Source organism: Propithecus coquereli, unplaced genomic scaffold (genome assembly GCF_000956105.1).
Source record: "Propithecus coquereli isolate 6110/MARCELLA unplaced genomic scaffold, Pcoq_1.0 Scaffold137, whole genome shotgun sequence".
Classification (NCBI taxonomy): domain Eukaryota; kingdom Metazoa; phylum Chordata; class Mammalia; order Primates; family Indriidae; genus Propithecus; species Propithecus coquereli.
The window spans coordinates 8,566,759-8,583,184 of record NW_012137969.1 but is presented as its reverse complement, the minus strand read 5'-3'; the positions used below and the strand labels follow the sequence as shown (position 1 = coordinate 8,583,184).

Below are 16,426 nucleotides of genomic sequence, written 5' to 3'. Positions count from 1 at the left end.
GAAGCAAAACCTGATCTATAGTAAAAGATAAAACAGAGAAAATGTTTCAAGAAAAAAGAATTAAGAATTGAAAGCATTCAACAAAAAGAAAGAACAGAGATCAAGTGCATTTATTATACAAATAAATGTTATTTGGTTAAGACCCTCAGGTTGCACCAAAAATAAATAAATAAGTAAAGCCAACTTTACTGTTCTTACCAGCTATGCATCCAACAAAAAGACATGGAAAAGTTAAAATAAAAAGGCTACTAAGAGCTCTATCAAGGGAACACAAACAAAAGAACGCAGGGATAGAAATATTAAAATATGAAAAAATAGAATTCAAAGTAAAAAGCATTCGCTAGGGGAAAATAGTCATTTTATCTTGACAAAAGATAAAATCCACAATTCCACAACAAAAATATAACTGTCATGAATCTTTCTGTGATGAATAACATAGAATCAAACTTTATAAAAACAAAAACCATCAGAAATTCAAGCAAAAAGGGAAAGAATCCTATTGAAGAGAAAGAGTTTGACCTACCTCATTCAGCTTTTGGCACATGGAGAGAGTAGAGATAAATAAACAATACAGAGTCCTTAAATAATGCTATTTATAAAGCTGCTTTAAACTACACACAGTTAATATGCCTGCTTTTTCAAATAAAACATTTACCAACAAAAAAATATGAAGCAGAAATTGCACAGGCCACCTTCTCCTCTACCATTCAGTAAAATCAGAAATTAATGACAAAAATTTAGGCAAAAGAAGACAAAGTACTGGTAAATTGCTAAACACTCTACCAAATTATTCTTGTATCAATGGAGTAACAAAATTGAAATTTCAGAACTTTTAGAAACAAAATTATAATTGCAGAATTTTTAGAAAATCATTCCAAAGAAAGCACTACATCTTAAAACTCATAGGATGGGGCCAAAGTGGTGCTCAGAGGCAAACTCATAGCATTAAAATGCATTCATTACTTTTTTAACTACGAAAATAAAGTTTTCAACTCAAAAACTTGAAAACAAGAACAAAGCTCAGAAAAGTAGGCCAAAAGAAAACAAAACTGTATCAGAAAATTTAAATAAACAGAATCAATAAATAAGAGAGTACTGATTCTTTCTTTTTTAAAGGGAGGGGAGAGTGGGTGGGGAGCAATAAAACGGCCAAGCTGGCAAGATCCAGATTTAGTGGAGGTGAAAGAAAAAGAGGTTACTGGAACAAAATCGCCCAGTCTGGGGCCCAAGGATGTGAAATCTCAGTACAGATCCCACGTGAAAGCATCAAGCTGGTCTGCTCTCTCTGCAGAGTGATTGTCACCCGCAACAGACTTGGGCAAGACAAGGGAAAGAGAAAAAAAAACACAAATATATAGAATGAGGAGTGAGAAAAGGAAACTCATCACAGAGGGGCTTCTTCTTTTAATCCCTAGAATATACTACGCTAAATTTTATGTAAATAAATTTGAAACTCTTGGGGAAGAAATGATTTTCTAAGAAAACAACTCACTAAAAATTGACTTGAGGCCGGGTGCGGTGGCTCACACCTGTAATCCTAGCACTTTGGGAGGCCGAGGCAGGTGGATTGTTTGAGCTCAGGAGTTCGAGACCAGCCTGAGCAAGAGCAAGACCCCATCTCTACTAAAAATAGAAAGAAATTAATCGGACAACTAAAAATATATAGAAAAAATTAGCCGGGCATGGTGGTGCATGCCTGTAGTCCCAGCTACTGGGGAGGCTGAGGCAGGAGGATCACTTGAGCCCAGGAGTTTGAGGTTGCTGTGAGCTAGGATGACGCCATGGCACTCTAGCCCAGGCAACACAGTGAGACTTTGTCTCAAAAAAAAAAAAAAAATTGACTCGAGAAGTAGAAAACTGGTGACCAATCACCCAGGACAAACTTATTCTGCCAGGAATGCTTCCCCTCCCTCTACCTCCCAGAACCCCTCCCTCTACCTTCCAGAACTCTGTGTGGCTGTCTCCCTCTGGCCATGCAGGTCTCGGTTCAAATGTCACCCTGTCAAAGAAACTTCCAGACATGCTATCGAAAGCTCCACCCTCAAAAGCTACCTCATGACCCCACTTCATAGCATTCACAGCACTGGTGTCTATATGAAACTAACGATTTATTTACATTTTAACTTATTCATTTGCTCTCCCTCCACTGGAATGGAAGCTCCTTGTGGGCAGGGACCTTGTTCCTCACATTCACCAAATATTCCTGGTAGGTATATATGTGATAAATGAATGAATGTCTGGAATGGAAGCTCCTTGTGGGCAGGGACCTTGTTTCTCATGTTCACCAAATATTCTGGTAGGTATATATGTGATAAATGAATGAATGCATGAAGACCAAAGGAAGCAAGACAGCTTCCAGAAATCCTTCCAAGTAATCTCTTATGATATTAAGGAGGACAAATCTTTAAAGATAGTAATAACAGTCCTAGAAGACACTTTAAGGGTTGAACAACTAGGCCAGCAGGTGAGGGTTCATGTATGGAAAATTGACCCTGGGTCTCAAAATTTTACTCCACTATGATTAGAAGAATTAAATACAGACTTCAAAAGTCACAGAGAGGGTGTGACTGGCTTACATTATCAAGAGCCTGTTAGCTTTCACCCCCTCAGAGGGGGCCCGACCGCCCCTCTGACCGCCTGAGTCCCAGGGGCCATTCTGAGTCTGAGTCTGGTGCTGTCTAAGCCACAGTCACCAATATATCTGCTCTCATTGTCTGTCCCCACTGGAATTTAAGCTCTGTGAAGACAAGAGCTTTGTGTGTTTCATCCACCACTGAATCCACCGTGGCCTTGGTAGGGGCTCAGTAAATACAGTTTCCACACACGAATGGATAAACAAACTCTTGTGGTCTGTCCTCCTCCTCTAGAATGTAAAACCATCATCTGTCTTGTTTCCTGCTATAATCCCCTCCACCTAGACAAAACCTAGCACAGTGTAGGTGTTCATGAAAATGAACAAAACAATGAGTGAGAATTCAAAGCCTTTCCTCTAAGTAATTCCAACTGTTCATTTCCTACCTGTCCCAGGAAATTTGGCTTTTGGGGGAGAGGAGTGGGACCATTTTTAAAAGATCATTCTGACAAACAGGACGTAAGTCATAAAGCTGAAGGTCAAGGTCTAGTGGATCCCTAAGGGCTAATCAAAGGTCAGCAACCAGAAAGCAAGGCCCCAGGTTATCATGCCAGCCCTGCCAGTGACTAGGGGATGGTTTGGAAAAGGGCCTTTTCCTGCAGAGACTTGAGTTTCCTTGTTCGTAAAACAAAGAGTTAACGCAAACAGTGCTTCTCCAAGCGTGGGCTGCACATCACTGAGGCACTGAGGTAGATCCAGCGACTGGCATGTCAGGTGGGGAGAACTGTTATGAAAAACAAAATGAAGCTGCGTAGTAGAAAAGGGTGTGGGCTGGGGATGGGGGCTGCAATTTCCAACAGCGTGACCAGGGAAGACCTCACTCACAAGGGAGCATCTGGGCCAAGTGAGGGAGTGGAAACGGGGGAAAGAGTTTCAGGCTGAGGGAACCTCAAGTGCAAAGGCCCTGGGGCAGGAGCAGCCTGGAGCTGTGTGAGCAAAAAGCAAGAGGGCAGCGGGGCTGGAGCAGAGAAGGCGAGGAAGAGGTAAGTCAGAGAATAAAACAGCAAGGATGGCGGGACTTGGAGTCACTGGGAGGATGTTGGTTTTGCCCAGAGTGAGATGGGAGCCACTGGAGGGTCTGAGCAGAGGGACATCACCAGTGTGCAGGGGGATTGCTCAGCAGACTGTGGGGACACGTGGAAGCAGGAAGACCAGGGAGGGGAGATGGAGTCGTCCAGACAAGAGATGGTGCGGGTACAGACTGGGGTGGCAGAGGAGACGGACTGGGAGAGACCGCCGGACTCTGGACTGAATGGCGTGTGTGTGTGAGAGAGAGAGCGAGAAGGAGAGAGAGAGAGAAAGGAGGATCGAGAGAAAAGGAGATGAGAAGAGTCCAAGCCCTTTGCCTGAGAAACTGGAGGGACGATGCTGCCACGTGTTGAGATGGGGCTGAGGGAGGGGCGTGTGGGGGTGGGAGCGTCACCTGTGCCGTCGCCAATGTTCCCAGCTCCCCGCTTTCTCGGCACACAGTAGGACTGCAATTCTCCAGTCCCTGAGCAGGAAGAGGTGGCCAGTGAAATGCAGGCAGCATGGTTTGTGCCACCCGCAGGCAAGAACTCCTCTGCCTTCCCTGCCTTGACAGCCGTGGGACGCAGAGACAGAAGACGACAGTGTGAGACGGCCCCAGCTGACCTGCTAGGGGCATGTCACGTGAGCAAGAAACAAACTACGCTCGTCTGAAGCCTCCCAGATCTGCAGATCTGGCCGAGCAGGGCCGAGGAGCAGATGGCTGGTTTGGGACTTACTGTGAGATGCCTGTCAGACCCACACGGAGAGAGCCACGGAGCAGAGACACAGTGACTTGTGTCCCAGTCTCCTGTCCCCACACTCCACCCAACTGTGATCTGAGGAGGCTCCTTCCAGGACCACCCGCCGGCTCTGCCGCGGGGTGGTGCTGCGGGGGACCAGGCCACAGAGGGCACAGGCGGGGTGGCCAGTGGCCTCCCCCTCCCCGTTCCAGCACTGGACCCCGTAGAGAAAGCAGGGTGGACAGAGGCCTGCAAAGAAGGGAGACACGGATGCAGACAAGGAGAGTGAAGGCTCCACGAGCGTGTCCAGAGGGGACGGGGCACATTCCGGGTGACTTCCCACGTACTGGGTTTACTTAGAGTGTGAAAGTCTTGTAAAAATAGCACAGCTCTCCTAGGACGTTTTTACTATTCTATTCATGCTTTACGTAAGACTTGTTATTACTGGGACTTGGGCAGTCTGGACAGGGGCCGGCGAGGGACTGAAGCCCCCTCCTCCAAACACTGTGCCCACCCGCTGGCACCACGCGCTGTGGAGAGGCTGGGGGAGGGCCTGGCCTGGCACCCGCCTCCGTGCAGGGGCCTCCTCTCGCCTAGACACAGGCCCTGCGACAGAGAGAGGGGAAGGGGACATGTGTGCACCTCCCACCTCCCCTCACTTGCCCCCTCCTCCCTGTGCACGAGCACACGTGTGTGCTTGTGTGTGCATGTGTGTACACACGTGTCACCATCTCTCTCCCTTTCTCTATTTCTCTTTTTCTGTTTCTGTCTCTGTTTCTCTCTGTGTCTCCCCGTGTGTGTGTCCCTGTGTTTGTGCCTCCATCTTCCTCCGCGTCCTTGTCTGTCTCCAGGTCTCCATCTCTCCCCTTCTTTCCCTCTGCTCATGTCTCCCTGTCCCTGTGTCTCCTCTTGCTCTGTCTCTGTCCCCTCCACCTGCCCTTCTGGCTCGCTCTGCCCCATCTCAGCCTTTCCGTGTGTCCCTCTCAAGCGTGTGTGTCACTCCCTCTGTGTCTCTGTCAGCCCGCACAACACCTGTCTCCTTCCCTCCCCTGCCCCACACCTGGGGAGGCCGGGACATAGGACAAGGCTGCCACGGCCGCTGCCCTGCCCGGGCGCTGCACCTGCCCGGGGTCTTGAACACCGTCTGCATCCAGAAGCTGAGCTCAGGCTCCCATGCCCAGGCCCCGCCATCGGGGAGAGGGACAGCCCGAGAGGAGACCCTGCCTCCCACAGCCACGTTTGGGGCCAGGCCACCTTCCCCACCTCGCTGAATCCAACGTCAGAGCTCAGTTTCGTTGCGTTAGTTTTTGGAGTCAATGGACTATCTTGGGACGGAGATTCCAGCCTCTCCGCTGTAGTAGATAAAAAGCAATGAGGAATCACAGGAAGGAACAATCCAGGAGCTCAGTGCCACTACAATCCCCGCCTTTCAGGTAAGGAAACTGAGAGCCATGTTTCCCTGACAACCCCAAAGAGTTCTGGAAAACTCCAGCTTCCTCTGTCCTGAACACTATCTCCACCCCTGTCCCTCCCGGGCCATACCTTCCTCAGGACCCTCGAGCACCTGTCCAGGCCTCGGGTCAGGGGGTCCTGGAGCCCGGGCTCGCCCAGGAGGGCGTCTGCCCTGTCGGTCTGGTCCTGCAGTCGCCTGCTCCCCCCAGCTCCTCCCCCAGCTGCCCCGACTCCCAGCGGCCCTGAATGCTTTGCTTCGTACACCTGCTCTTGATTCGGTTTTGAGCATTTCCCAAGTAACATGCACGTTCCACGGAATGACCAGAGACATCCTGGTGAGACATGGGGCATCAGCTTTCCCATCCAAAGGGATTCTGCCACCTACTAAGGGCCACTGGGTCCCGGGGACGCCACAGTGGGGAAGTTAATCACGGTGTCTGCTCTGCTCACAGGTGCTCACTTTAGGACAAGAGATGCGAATCGTAAATACACACAGAAATAATGACACGAGGTCACTTCAGCAAGTGGGCCACGCAGTGAAGGGAAGAGACCTTTAGAGGAGACAGCAGGGGGCTGGGGGACCTGGGATGTGGCCGCTGACCTGACACCAAAAGCACAAAGTCTTCCACATACAGAGAAAGGGAATTCCGGGCGAGGGACCGGCGAGAGCAAATGCCCTGAGGTGGCGAATGAGCCTGGTGTGTCCCCGGAGCTGCAGGGAGGCCTGCGCGGCGGAGCAGAGTGAGAGACGGTGGCACCAGGAGAGGTCAGAGCAGCGGCAGGGGCTAGACCGAGAGTGAGCACCGGCCGCCCGCAGGGCCCTGGCCCACGCCCAGCTCTGCCCCAGGTGCTGCCGAAGCCCACCCCAGCCCGGCCCACTCTGGGCTGCAAAATGAAAGACACCAGGACACCGGCCCCCTGCCTGGCTGTGCTCCAGAAAGCCCTGGGGAGCCGGTTAGACATGCAGGTTCCTGGGGCTCCCCCGAGACCCACCAAGCAGACGGTCCAAGGGCAAGGTCCTGGGCCTCTAAATCTCGACCAGGTACCTCAATGATCCTGTGGCTCTGCCAAGGCTGGGACCCACCGGATGGATCAGAGCTCCTCACCCCCACCGGGGTGCGCTCCGCTGATGGCGCTGAGGAAAACCTGGGCCAAATCATGCGTTTCCAGGGATGCACCTCTCCGGGAGGAAGGTCCGTGGTTCTAGCGCATCATCATAGCGTCCTCTTGCACCAAACAATGAAGACCCCTGAACTCGGGCACAGCTGCAGAGACTTGGCTAACAGGATGGAAGACGTGGCCACGGACTCCTTCGGTTTCCTCGTTCTGCACCATCACCAGCACCTGTTGCCCCTTTATAGGACCAGCCCCAATTTCGAGGAACCACCTATGGCACAGTGACTGTTTTTTGGGTTGTTGTTTGTTTGTTTGTTTGTTTCTTGAGACAGAATCTCACTCTGTCGCCTGGGCTAGCGTGCAGTGGCGTCATCACAGCTCACTGCACCCTCCAACTCCTGGGTTCAAGCCACCCTCCTGCCTCAGCCTAAGTAGTTGGGACTACAGGCTTGCGACACCACACCCTGCTAATTTTTTTTCTATTTTTTTGTACAGACAGGGTATTACTATGTTGATCAGGCTGGTCTCAAACTCCTGGGCTCAAGCGATCCTCCCACCTCGGCCTCCCAAAGTGCTGGGATTACAGGCGTGAGCCACTGTGCCCAGCCAAGAGTGACTGTTTTAATGGCCCAATTCCTCACCCCTCCCTGTGCCCAGGCCTGTGGCCATTGTAACCCGGCAGTGCCCTCCCATGCCAATGCTGGGCTCAGCCATGAGACTTGCTTTGGCCAATGGGATACAGGCAAAAGCGATGTAAGTAGAGGCCTGAAAAGCGTGAGCACCACGTGGCTTGCTCTGGCTTCCACATCTCTGCCACCACCATGAGAATCTGGCCGGGCCAGCCTGCTGCAGGACAAGAGACACACAACCCAGCCACCCCCACTGCTCCAGAAAAGCCACACATGGGAATGACCCAGCACAGCCCAACCTAAATTACTGACCACAGACTCTGGGGCTGAATAAATATTGCAGTTGTATGCCACTGAGGTTTTGCGGTTGTTGTTACACAGCATGACAGTGACAATAGCTAACCGATGCACCCTCTCTTCTACATGGTTTAGGTGGTGCTGTCCTCATCTCCTGTCCCAGGGTAGGCATGTGGCCAAGGCCTGGCCTTTCAACACAATCCATCCCCACTGGCCCCACCGACAGGTCTGCGGTGAAGACATAATCCAAGTTGATCCAGTGAGAACCAGTGCTGGGACTTCTGTGTACACCTTGGGGAGGAAGATCTCTCTTTTCCCCTGAAGTTAAGGATAAGAGGTGAGTTCAAAGTCTTTAGGGACTTCCACATAGGGAGAGCCCACCTGGGGATGAAGCTAGCCCAGGAGAAGGCAGAGCCAAGTGCGTGCTAGGAAGAGACAAAGTACCAATAGCATTGCTCCATCCAGCCACGTCACCACCCTGGACTTTTCTACCGTGAGACTCCATGATGAGAGACGCTTTTTCCGCGCACTCGCTGCAATTGAGCCCCCCTCACTGGCACTGAGCCCTGGAGTCCTGGCCACCAGGGCTGCTCCTTTGTCCGCCCAGGGCCTGGTCTGTCCACCCGTCTCAAAGTTCTTCTCACCTACCTGCAGGAGCGGACTCTGCGGTAGACACCCCCACTTCCAGCGCAGAGCAGCCGGCCGCCCGATCCACACTGCCCAATCAGACTCTCTCTCAAGACCGCGGCCCAGTAGACGCGGGCACTGGAGCTGGCCCCCAAAGCTGTGACAGCAAACCTCTGGGCTGGAAGTTGCGACCTGGCAGAACGAGAGTCTGCCCCCTTCTCGGAAGCGTTCGCTATTGGCCTGCAGACCAGGTGTCATTTCTTTAAATGGAATTGGTCGTCAAATGTTAACAATCAAGAGATTTCATCTAAAAACCTGGAGTTTTGACAAAAATGGACAACTGGCACCACCTGGGCCCCCATCCTGCCGTGGTAACAATCACCTGGAGTGAGGAGCTCTTGCGCCCGTCCTCCCAGCCCCCACCACTCCCTCTTCGTGTCACCCTCTTCGGTTTCCTGCCTGGCCCCTGCGGGATTCTGGTTGGTGGCTCTGGACCAGAGCGGGGGTCCAGCCCCCAGCAGCCCAGCAGCCCCGGCTCTGACCCCTCAGGGCTGGCGATCTCCCCCGTTCCCGGCCCCTGTGAGTGGCAGCACCGTCCTAGTAAACTCTCCTTCACTCTTATTTGGGGTCAAGCCTGTTTCTGTCACTTGGGACCCAAAGAGCTTAAGCACCACCATCCTGCAGGCAGCGCAGGGGCCAGAGGGGCGGCATCCCCGGGAGAGCGTTCTGAGTCCGGCACCCCAGGATCTAAACACGGGATGACCGTGAGCCCCTTCGGCTCCTCCAGCGTCCCGCCAAACACCTCTTCTCGGGAGCAAAACAAGAGAGGGAGGAGGGAAGAAAGAACATGTGATGAGTCCACGGAACAAGGGGAACAGAGGACAGAGCCCAGGCCTCTCTCTGCACACAGAAGTTCCCGGAAGCCCAAACGCACGCACCAAGTACTCACGGAGCCCTTCCTAAAGGCTGGGTGCGTTCACATGATGTCCTTCCCAGAACCTAGACCAGCGGGCACACTGACCCTTACGAAGTGCCGGCTCGCCCGGGCTCTGGGATGGAGCATGACGTGAAATGCACACGGCCCACCCCCACGGCGTCGGCAGGGGACAGGGAGACTAAGGAGAAACAAGCGTGCTGTGTAGTGGCAAGACAGCAATCGGACCCCTGGGGAAACGGGGCGGGAGGAGGACGTGCTGAGGGCGATCAGGTGGCTGATTTCACTGGGGTAGGCCAGGAAGGCCTCACTGGCAAGAGGACATTTGAGCAGCATGTCCTGGCCTGAGTGTGTCCCTGTGTTTGTGCTTTGTGGATTTCTGGGGGAGGAGTCCCAGACAGAGGGAACAGCAAGTGCAAGGTTCCTGAGGCAGGAGTATCTCGGCCTGCCCAAGGCCCAGCAAGAGGGCTGGCATGGCTGGGCGGAGTGCCTGTGGGGGTGGAGAAGACAGGACATGGTCGGAGAGGCAGTGGGGCAAGTCACATACGCCTGGCAGGCATCAGAGGCCTTCGGCTGTGAACCTGAGTGAGGCAGGATGCATCGGAGGTCCTGAGCAGAGGACGGAGGTGATCTGGCTCGGGTGTAACAGGGCCCCTCTGGCTGCCAGGTACAGAGCAGACCCTGGGGGCCAAAGGCAGAAGCAGGGCCCAGTGAGGGCTGCTGCCTTAGCCTAGGGAGGTGCCGGGGCTGCAGGGCATGGTCGGGCTGGGCTGGATGATGAATGACCAGCCGGCAGGACTGGCGAGTGGACCAGACGTGGGCATCAATGAGGATGCAGAGGTGTGGGGCCCAAGCACGTGGCGGGGTGGCAATTCATGAAAACAGGGAGGAGGCGGAATGGGGTACAGGCTACTGGCTCCCCAGAGGGGCAGCGCCTCCCACAGGAACCTGGGCCTGGTACCGATAGATCTACCAGCTTTTCAAGAAAAGCCATAAATCCAGATGTTTCTGTGAAGTTCCTCAATTTTTAAATGTTGGCAGCTCATCCAAACACACTGTCAACACTGCAGGGCCAAAGGAAACAAAGATCCAGTTCCGATCTGACCGAGGGCCAGCTGTGCGCAGCCTCTGACACGAGGGTCAGGTGACAGCAAGTACCATGTGATGGCGAGGCAGGTATCATCCTCAGGCCCCTGCCAGGGAAACTGAGGCCCAGCGAGGTCAAACCCCTACTCAAGGCCACAGAGCAGGCAAGTGGTGACGCGGGGACTGGTACCCAAACTGTCTAGCCCCAAAGCCTGTGGTCACGAGAACAGTGATCAGCCACCCCCATCACCCAGACAAAAAACAAAACAAAGCCCTCATTTCACACGTGAGAAAGAAAGGGCCAGAGAGGGGGGAGTGTGACTTACCCACAGCCGCCCAGCACGCTGGCATCAGAGCCTACAGTCCAGCCTGGGGCGTGTGACCCTCCTCACGAGGCCAGAGGGAGGAGCCCAGGGAGCCTGAATGAATGGGGGTGGGTGCGGCGGGCAGGCAGCACAATGCAGGTGACAGCCAGGCTCTGGAGCCTCCTGCCTGGTGCAGATCCCAGCTTTGCCACTTACTAGCTGTGTGACCTTGGGCAAGTCACTTAACCTCTCTGTGCCTCGGTTTCCTCATCTGGAAAATGGGGGTAACCATGGCGCCCACCTCATAGGGCTATTAGGGGGTGAAAGAAGTAACACTTGTCAAGGGCTTAGAGCAACACCTTCCAAAGTCCCAATCTTTGCCCGTCAGATGCTCCCATGTGAAGCCTAGATAATATAACATTACACCCCACCACTATACAAAGTATACATGTCATGGAATTCAACTTGGACCCCCAACCCTAAATCTATTAAAATTTAAAAAATAGAAATTAAAAATTTTTAAATGCCAAAAAATATATATTATACCCACATACTCCCAAGCACTAGAAACCTCCTGGTTGGGGACCTCACATGGGTCCTCACGCTGGTGAAAATGTAGCAGCGTAATTTAGGGGACTAGGCAGAAGAACGGGGTTCTCTGCAGAAAAGAAGGGGGGAAAGAGAGGGACTGGGAGGCTAGTGGGGGGCTTCTCCCATGCTCACATGAGGAGGGGGAGCACGTGGAAGGGGCACCTCACTAGAAGGGGAGGGGTCCCCTGTCGGCCCCCCACCTCAGCCTTGGGAAAGAACCGGATCCCAAGAGCAACAGCAATAACCACCACCAAAGTGCGTGCCACAAACATGAGCGCCTGCCACGTGCCGGCGTTCTGAGCACCAGGGAACCAGCAGCGAGCAACGCAGATGAAACATCAGCACAATTCACAAAACAAGGAACACCGAGGGAAGGTCGATGGCAGGAAGCGCTTGAATAAAAGTTAAGCAGGAAACGTGGGAGCATCAATCTTGAATCAGGTGGTTGGAGAGAGCTGAGCACAGGCTTGAAGTTGTAGGAAATGCTCCTGGGCACGTCTGCAGGAAGAGCATTCCAGGCACAGGGAACAGCCTATACAAAGGCCCTGAGGCCAGAGTGTGCCCAGGGTGTTCACTGACTCCTCGTACCTGGGGCAGGTGCTAGCTGCTCTGATCCCCGTCTACCAGGTAGCCAAGGGAGGCTCTGTCCCGAAGCCACACTGCTAGTTAGAGGTGGAGCCCAGCTCTGAACTCCTACCTGTTCTGCAGGAGAGAGCGGTTCTCAAGTCCATTGGAAACGTGCTCCTCCTCCAAAGTCTCTGGACTGTGGGTGGGGCCGCCACTGTGTGGGGCACGCTGGCTCCCAGCCTGGATCCCACATGCGTCTTCTGGCTTCACCCAGACACCTGGCCCTGTGACTGGCCTCTCCCTTCTTCTCTCTCCAATCCCACCTCCTTCCTGGCAGCCTTACAACCCGCCCCCCCACAAGACCCTGCTGCCCACTCCCCAGTCTTCCCAAGCCACCCATCTTCTCAGGCTCGATCGGGTGCAGAATGAAGTCCGACACATGGGCCCAATGCCCGCGAATGTCACCTGCGCTTCCAGCTGGCACAAGCCCCCACCTGCCCCACCATCGCTCCCACCCCAGACCCGCATTCTTCCCTCCTCCAGGCCTGTCCTCTGCTCCCCCCACCCCCACCCCCAGAAGGCCTGCATGGGTTCCCACCCCAACCTTCCTGTGCATCTAAACCAGAAGAGAAACCCAATTCGCGTGGAGGGCTTGGGGTGAGTCTGTGGCGAGGCCACGCTCCCCTTTCTGTGCCGAAGGACGCGGATGCTCCTTCTTGGAGGAAGGAGAAAAGGTCCCTCTGTGCCGGGCCTGGTGAAAGTGCGTCTGTTTAGGGCAGGCTGCGGTTTCCTTTGTGAACGCTGGAGATCTTTAGCGTGGGAAAAAGGGCTCATTAGATTTCCCTGTAGCTGCCCAGAGTGGGGAGAGGTTTTTCCGAGCACAGGAAGAAATCACCAAACAGGCAAACAGGCGTTTGAGAAGGAAGGAACAGTTAGCAGCCGCTTCTCACCGAGAGGTTAGGATTTGCTGGTCGGCGTTTTCATTCGGGTATATGGAAAACACAGAGAAGGGAAGGAAGCTTTCCCTGTACTCTCACGGGGAGGGAGGGAAGGAAGTCAGTTCATCCTTGATGTCTGGGGGTGGGAGGCAGGATTTTGTTCAGAGGACTGTTGGGGTGTTTTTTCCCTCTTCACGTCAAAAAAAAAAATACAATGGTCACAGAACCCACAAAAAGGGTTGTCATGGCAACGAAAGTTTGTGGCCAGGTACTTGCTAACATCCTTTCCGAACCGCAGCGTTGTGGGAAGCAGGATCTGGGCCCTGTGGGATCAGCCCCGGAAACCACCCCAGCCGGCTCCAATCTTCCAAATTTCTCACCGGCACTGACAAGCCGATAACTATTTTCCAAGCTCCCAGAGAGGAAAACCGTGATTTTCTGAGAAGGATGATCTCTAGCCAACAGCGGCCAAGAGAAAATTGTGGGTTTGTTTTATTTATTTACCCAACAAATTAACCATCTGTGTTTTTAACTACCAGAGGACTGGGAGTGAAGGTCTCAGCTGGGGCCCCAAAACGTCTCCTTCTTTGACCTCCCCCACCTGGGCCTTTCTCTCCCCAGTCACTTTACTGGGATTCTTTTCTGTCCCTGGGAAGACAATTCAGGCTCCCTTGTCAGGAACCTCTCTGAGCCTCCAATTCTTCATCTGATAAAGTGACCCGACCGCCCCCCAGAAGTGTCTACCTCAAAGGTGGTGGCCAGGATTTTTTAACAGGGCCTGGTGCATGTCAAGGGCTCCGTAAATGTTAGCTGACATTGTTTTTCAATATTTTTCAATTAATAATTTTTTTAATTACTCAGGCCTAAACATCCCAAATCAAGCCCTGGATGAGCTACAAGGAAATAACTGCAAGCGTTGGGGTGGTGACCTTCAGGCTGGGAGAGACCTCAAACACTAAAGGGGCTCAGCTGACCAGCCTGGGCCAGGACACTCCACGGAGGTGGGGACAGCGCCGGTGCCAGACGTGGCATTGTATTTCCAAGTGAGGGACCTTGGAGGCTGAGCTTCTACACAAAGGAGAAACTTGGCGAGAGGCAGAGGTGTTAAGTCCTAAACCTTGGAAACATCTTGAACTTGGAGAAAGATACGCAGGGCATCTCTGCCTCGAAGGATGCAGATGTTTCCGAGGACAAGGCCTCTGTATGGGAGGGCAGGGCTGGGCTGCATGAAAGGTAGGGACTTTTAGCCCAGATGCCTTTTGAAGTTAATTTGTTTTATTACATCCCACAGTAAAAATCCAAGTCCTGAGTGTACACCAGAAGTGAGTCTGATGGGGACGGGATCTACTCAAACACCACGTATCTTTCTCGCCAGCACTGCTAAGTGGAGTTGCAGCAAAGTTCTGTTGGACACCCCCAGAATCGAGCCAGAGCCAGTAGCACCCCAGGAAGCCTCCTGCGGTCCATCGTCCCAAGACCTCATCCAACATGTATCCTGCAAATACTTATTGCAAACCTACTATGCACTAGACACTACCCAGAGGCAGGGTGGTGCAGCAGTGAATGAGACCAACCCCGCCTGGCCCTCGCAGAGTGACATCGTATGGGGAGAGAGTGGTGACAAGCTCGAGATGAGAGACAGGTCCCAGAAAATGTCAGGTTCTGCCAAGCACGGCAGGGAGATAAAGGCAGGGGTGAGATGCAAAGACCACAAGACCCTGCCTCCAAAGCGGGGGTCCCGAGGTCTTCTCTCCAGAGGATCGTGCCTCGGAAGGCAAGAAGGAGAGTCCCACCAAAGCTACTAGGGAGCCAGCCAGGGAAGGTAGGGGGGCTGGAAGGGCACCCCAGGCAGGGGGGCAGCTAGTGCAAAGGCCTAGAGCTCCTCACTGGGTTGACACCCTCACCCCTCTGTCCTTGAAGCCACTTAGGCCAATGGCTTATTCAGGGCAAACTATGAGTTGGCGCCCACTCCCATCTACCCTGGAGGACACACACATGCCCCGTCCACAGGGAAGAGCTATACATGCCTGGGGGTGTTTAACCTTGGGGAAAGAGGTCACTTCACTCAGGGGGTCCCCACACCTGCCTGTGGAGCAACACCCCTTTAAAGGCACCAGGTCTTGTGGGCCAGCACCACCCTCAGTCCCCTGAGCCCTGCCATTGCCTAGCTGTCTGCCTTGGGACACTCACTCCAGCCCCTGCTGCCTCCGAGGGCAGGGAAAGGGCTACAGGCAAGGGGGCAATTTGATCGGCCTTGTGAAAAGTCAGCCCCCCATTCTGATCGCAGCCCTGGGCTAAGCGAAGCCCCTCGGACTCCACGACCTGGAGTTCGCCGAGCTGTCCAGGCTTTCCCGCCTGCCTCCTTTCTCTCCAGTCGCGTCCTCTCCCGGGAGGGGGCGAGGTCACCGAGGGCTCCCTGGCTTCTGCAAACAGGGGTGCCACTGGGCGGGTCCGGCTTCCCGGGGACCCACGGGACTCCCCCGACTCCCCACTCCCGTCTGCGAGGTCCGGTGCGGTCGAAGGTGGGAGTAGAAGAATGGCCCGCTTGGCTCCTGGCTCTGAGAATCTGCGGTGGGAGGGGCGGCTTGTAGCAGGAGGCCCTGCACCACCGCCACCCCCGGAGGTGCCCTGGGGTGGGTGGGGGTACCCGGTGCCCCGGGAGAGGAAGAGGAGGAGGGGGCACGCATGGAGATGCGTTCAGGCGCGGAGAGGGACGCGCGCCCCTCCGACCGGCAGCTGGGGTGGGTGCCCGGGACACGCACCTTCCCGGGGCGCGGCAACGTCCCCAAAGCAGCCGCGGGCGTTCACCGGGGGCCGGAGCTCTGCCTCGAACCTTCCAGCGCGGGGCGTCCCGGACGCCCAACGTTCCGGCCCCCGGACCTTGCCCACGGCGTCCTCCTTCCCCGAACGTCCCCCCAGCCCCGCCGAGCGCGGGGATCGGTGTCGTGGCGGCGGCGCGGGGCCCCTCGCCCTGCGGGAGGAGGGAGCGCGGGTCTGGGGCTCGGGCCGCCGGGGCCGCGCAGCCCGGGGGAGCCGGAGCCGAGCCCGCGCCGCCGCCGCTCACTCACCGAGCCCGCCGAGCTCCTCCTCGCACGAGTACCAGATGCCGGTGTGGAAATTCCTGAAGAGGAAGCGGTCGTCGCCGGTCTCCCAGCTGTAGAGCGCGCCGCCAGGGGGGCCGTTCCCCGCGGCGGCGGCGGCGGCGGGGGCGGCGGTGCCGTTGGCCGTGGCGTTGGCGCCCGAGTTGGGGCAGTTGGCGCGCCCGCCCTGGCCACAGCCGGGCTTGGGCACCCGCTGCGTGCCCTGGCACCAGTGTGTGGTGAGGAAGGCGGTGGTGGCGAAGAGCAGCGCCAGCAGGTTCAGGGCCACGGCCAGGAGCGCTCGGCCGCGGCGGCTCGTCTTCATGCCGCCCGCGCCGCCGGGACCGCACCGCCGGGCAGCTCCGCGCGCGAAGTTGGCAGCCGGCGCCCCGCGTCAGCGGCCGCTGCCTGCCGCGCCCCGGGG

General features: G+C 55.0%; 1 protein-coding gene across 1 annotated transcript; it reads right to left on the bottom strand.

The window, feature by feature from the left end:
- Positions 1-15,324: 15,324 nt before the first annotated feature.
- Positions 15,325-16,327, bottom strand: LOC105805945 (germ cell-specific gene 1 protein-like). Its single transcript, XM_012638913.1, has 3 exons — positions 15,987-16,327; positions 15,685-15,893; positions 15,325-15,488 (listed from the first exon to the last, which is right to left on the bottom strand). Exons 1-3 carry the CDS (start codon positions 16,325-16,327, stop codon positions 15,325-15,327), a joined length of 714 nt encoding a protein of 237 aa, XP_012494367.1.
- Positions 16,328-16,426: the final 99 nt, after the last annotated feature.

Bases quoted from the DNA above. Each gene is read 5' to 3' on its own strand.
- LOC105805945 (XM_012638913.1), bottom strand. From the start codon at position 16,327: ATGAAGACGAGCCGCCGCGGCCGAGCGCTCCTGGCCGTGGCCCTGAAC. The intron at 15,894-15,986 runs GTGAGCGGCGGC...CTCCTCCCGCAG, and splicing joins GAGCTCGGCGGGCTCGGTGA to GGCGAGGGGCCCCGCGCCGC. The intron at 15,489-15,684 runs GTGCGTGTCCCG...CTCCCACCGCAG, and splicing joins CGTTGCCGCGCCCCGGGAAG to ATTCTCAGAGCCAGGAGCCA.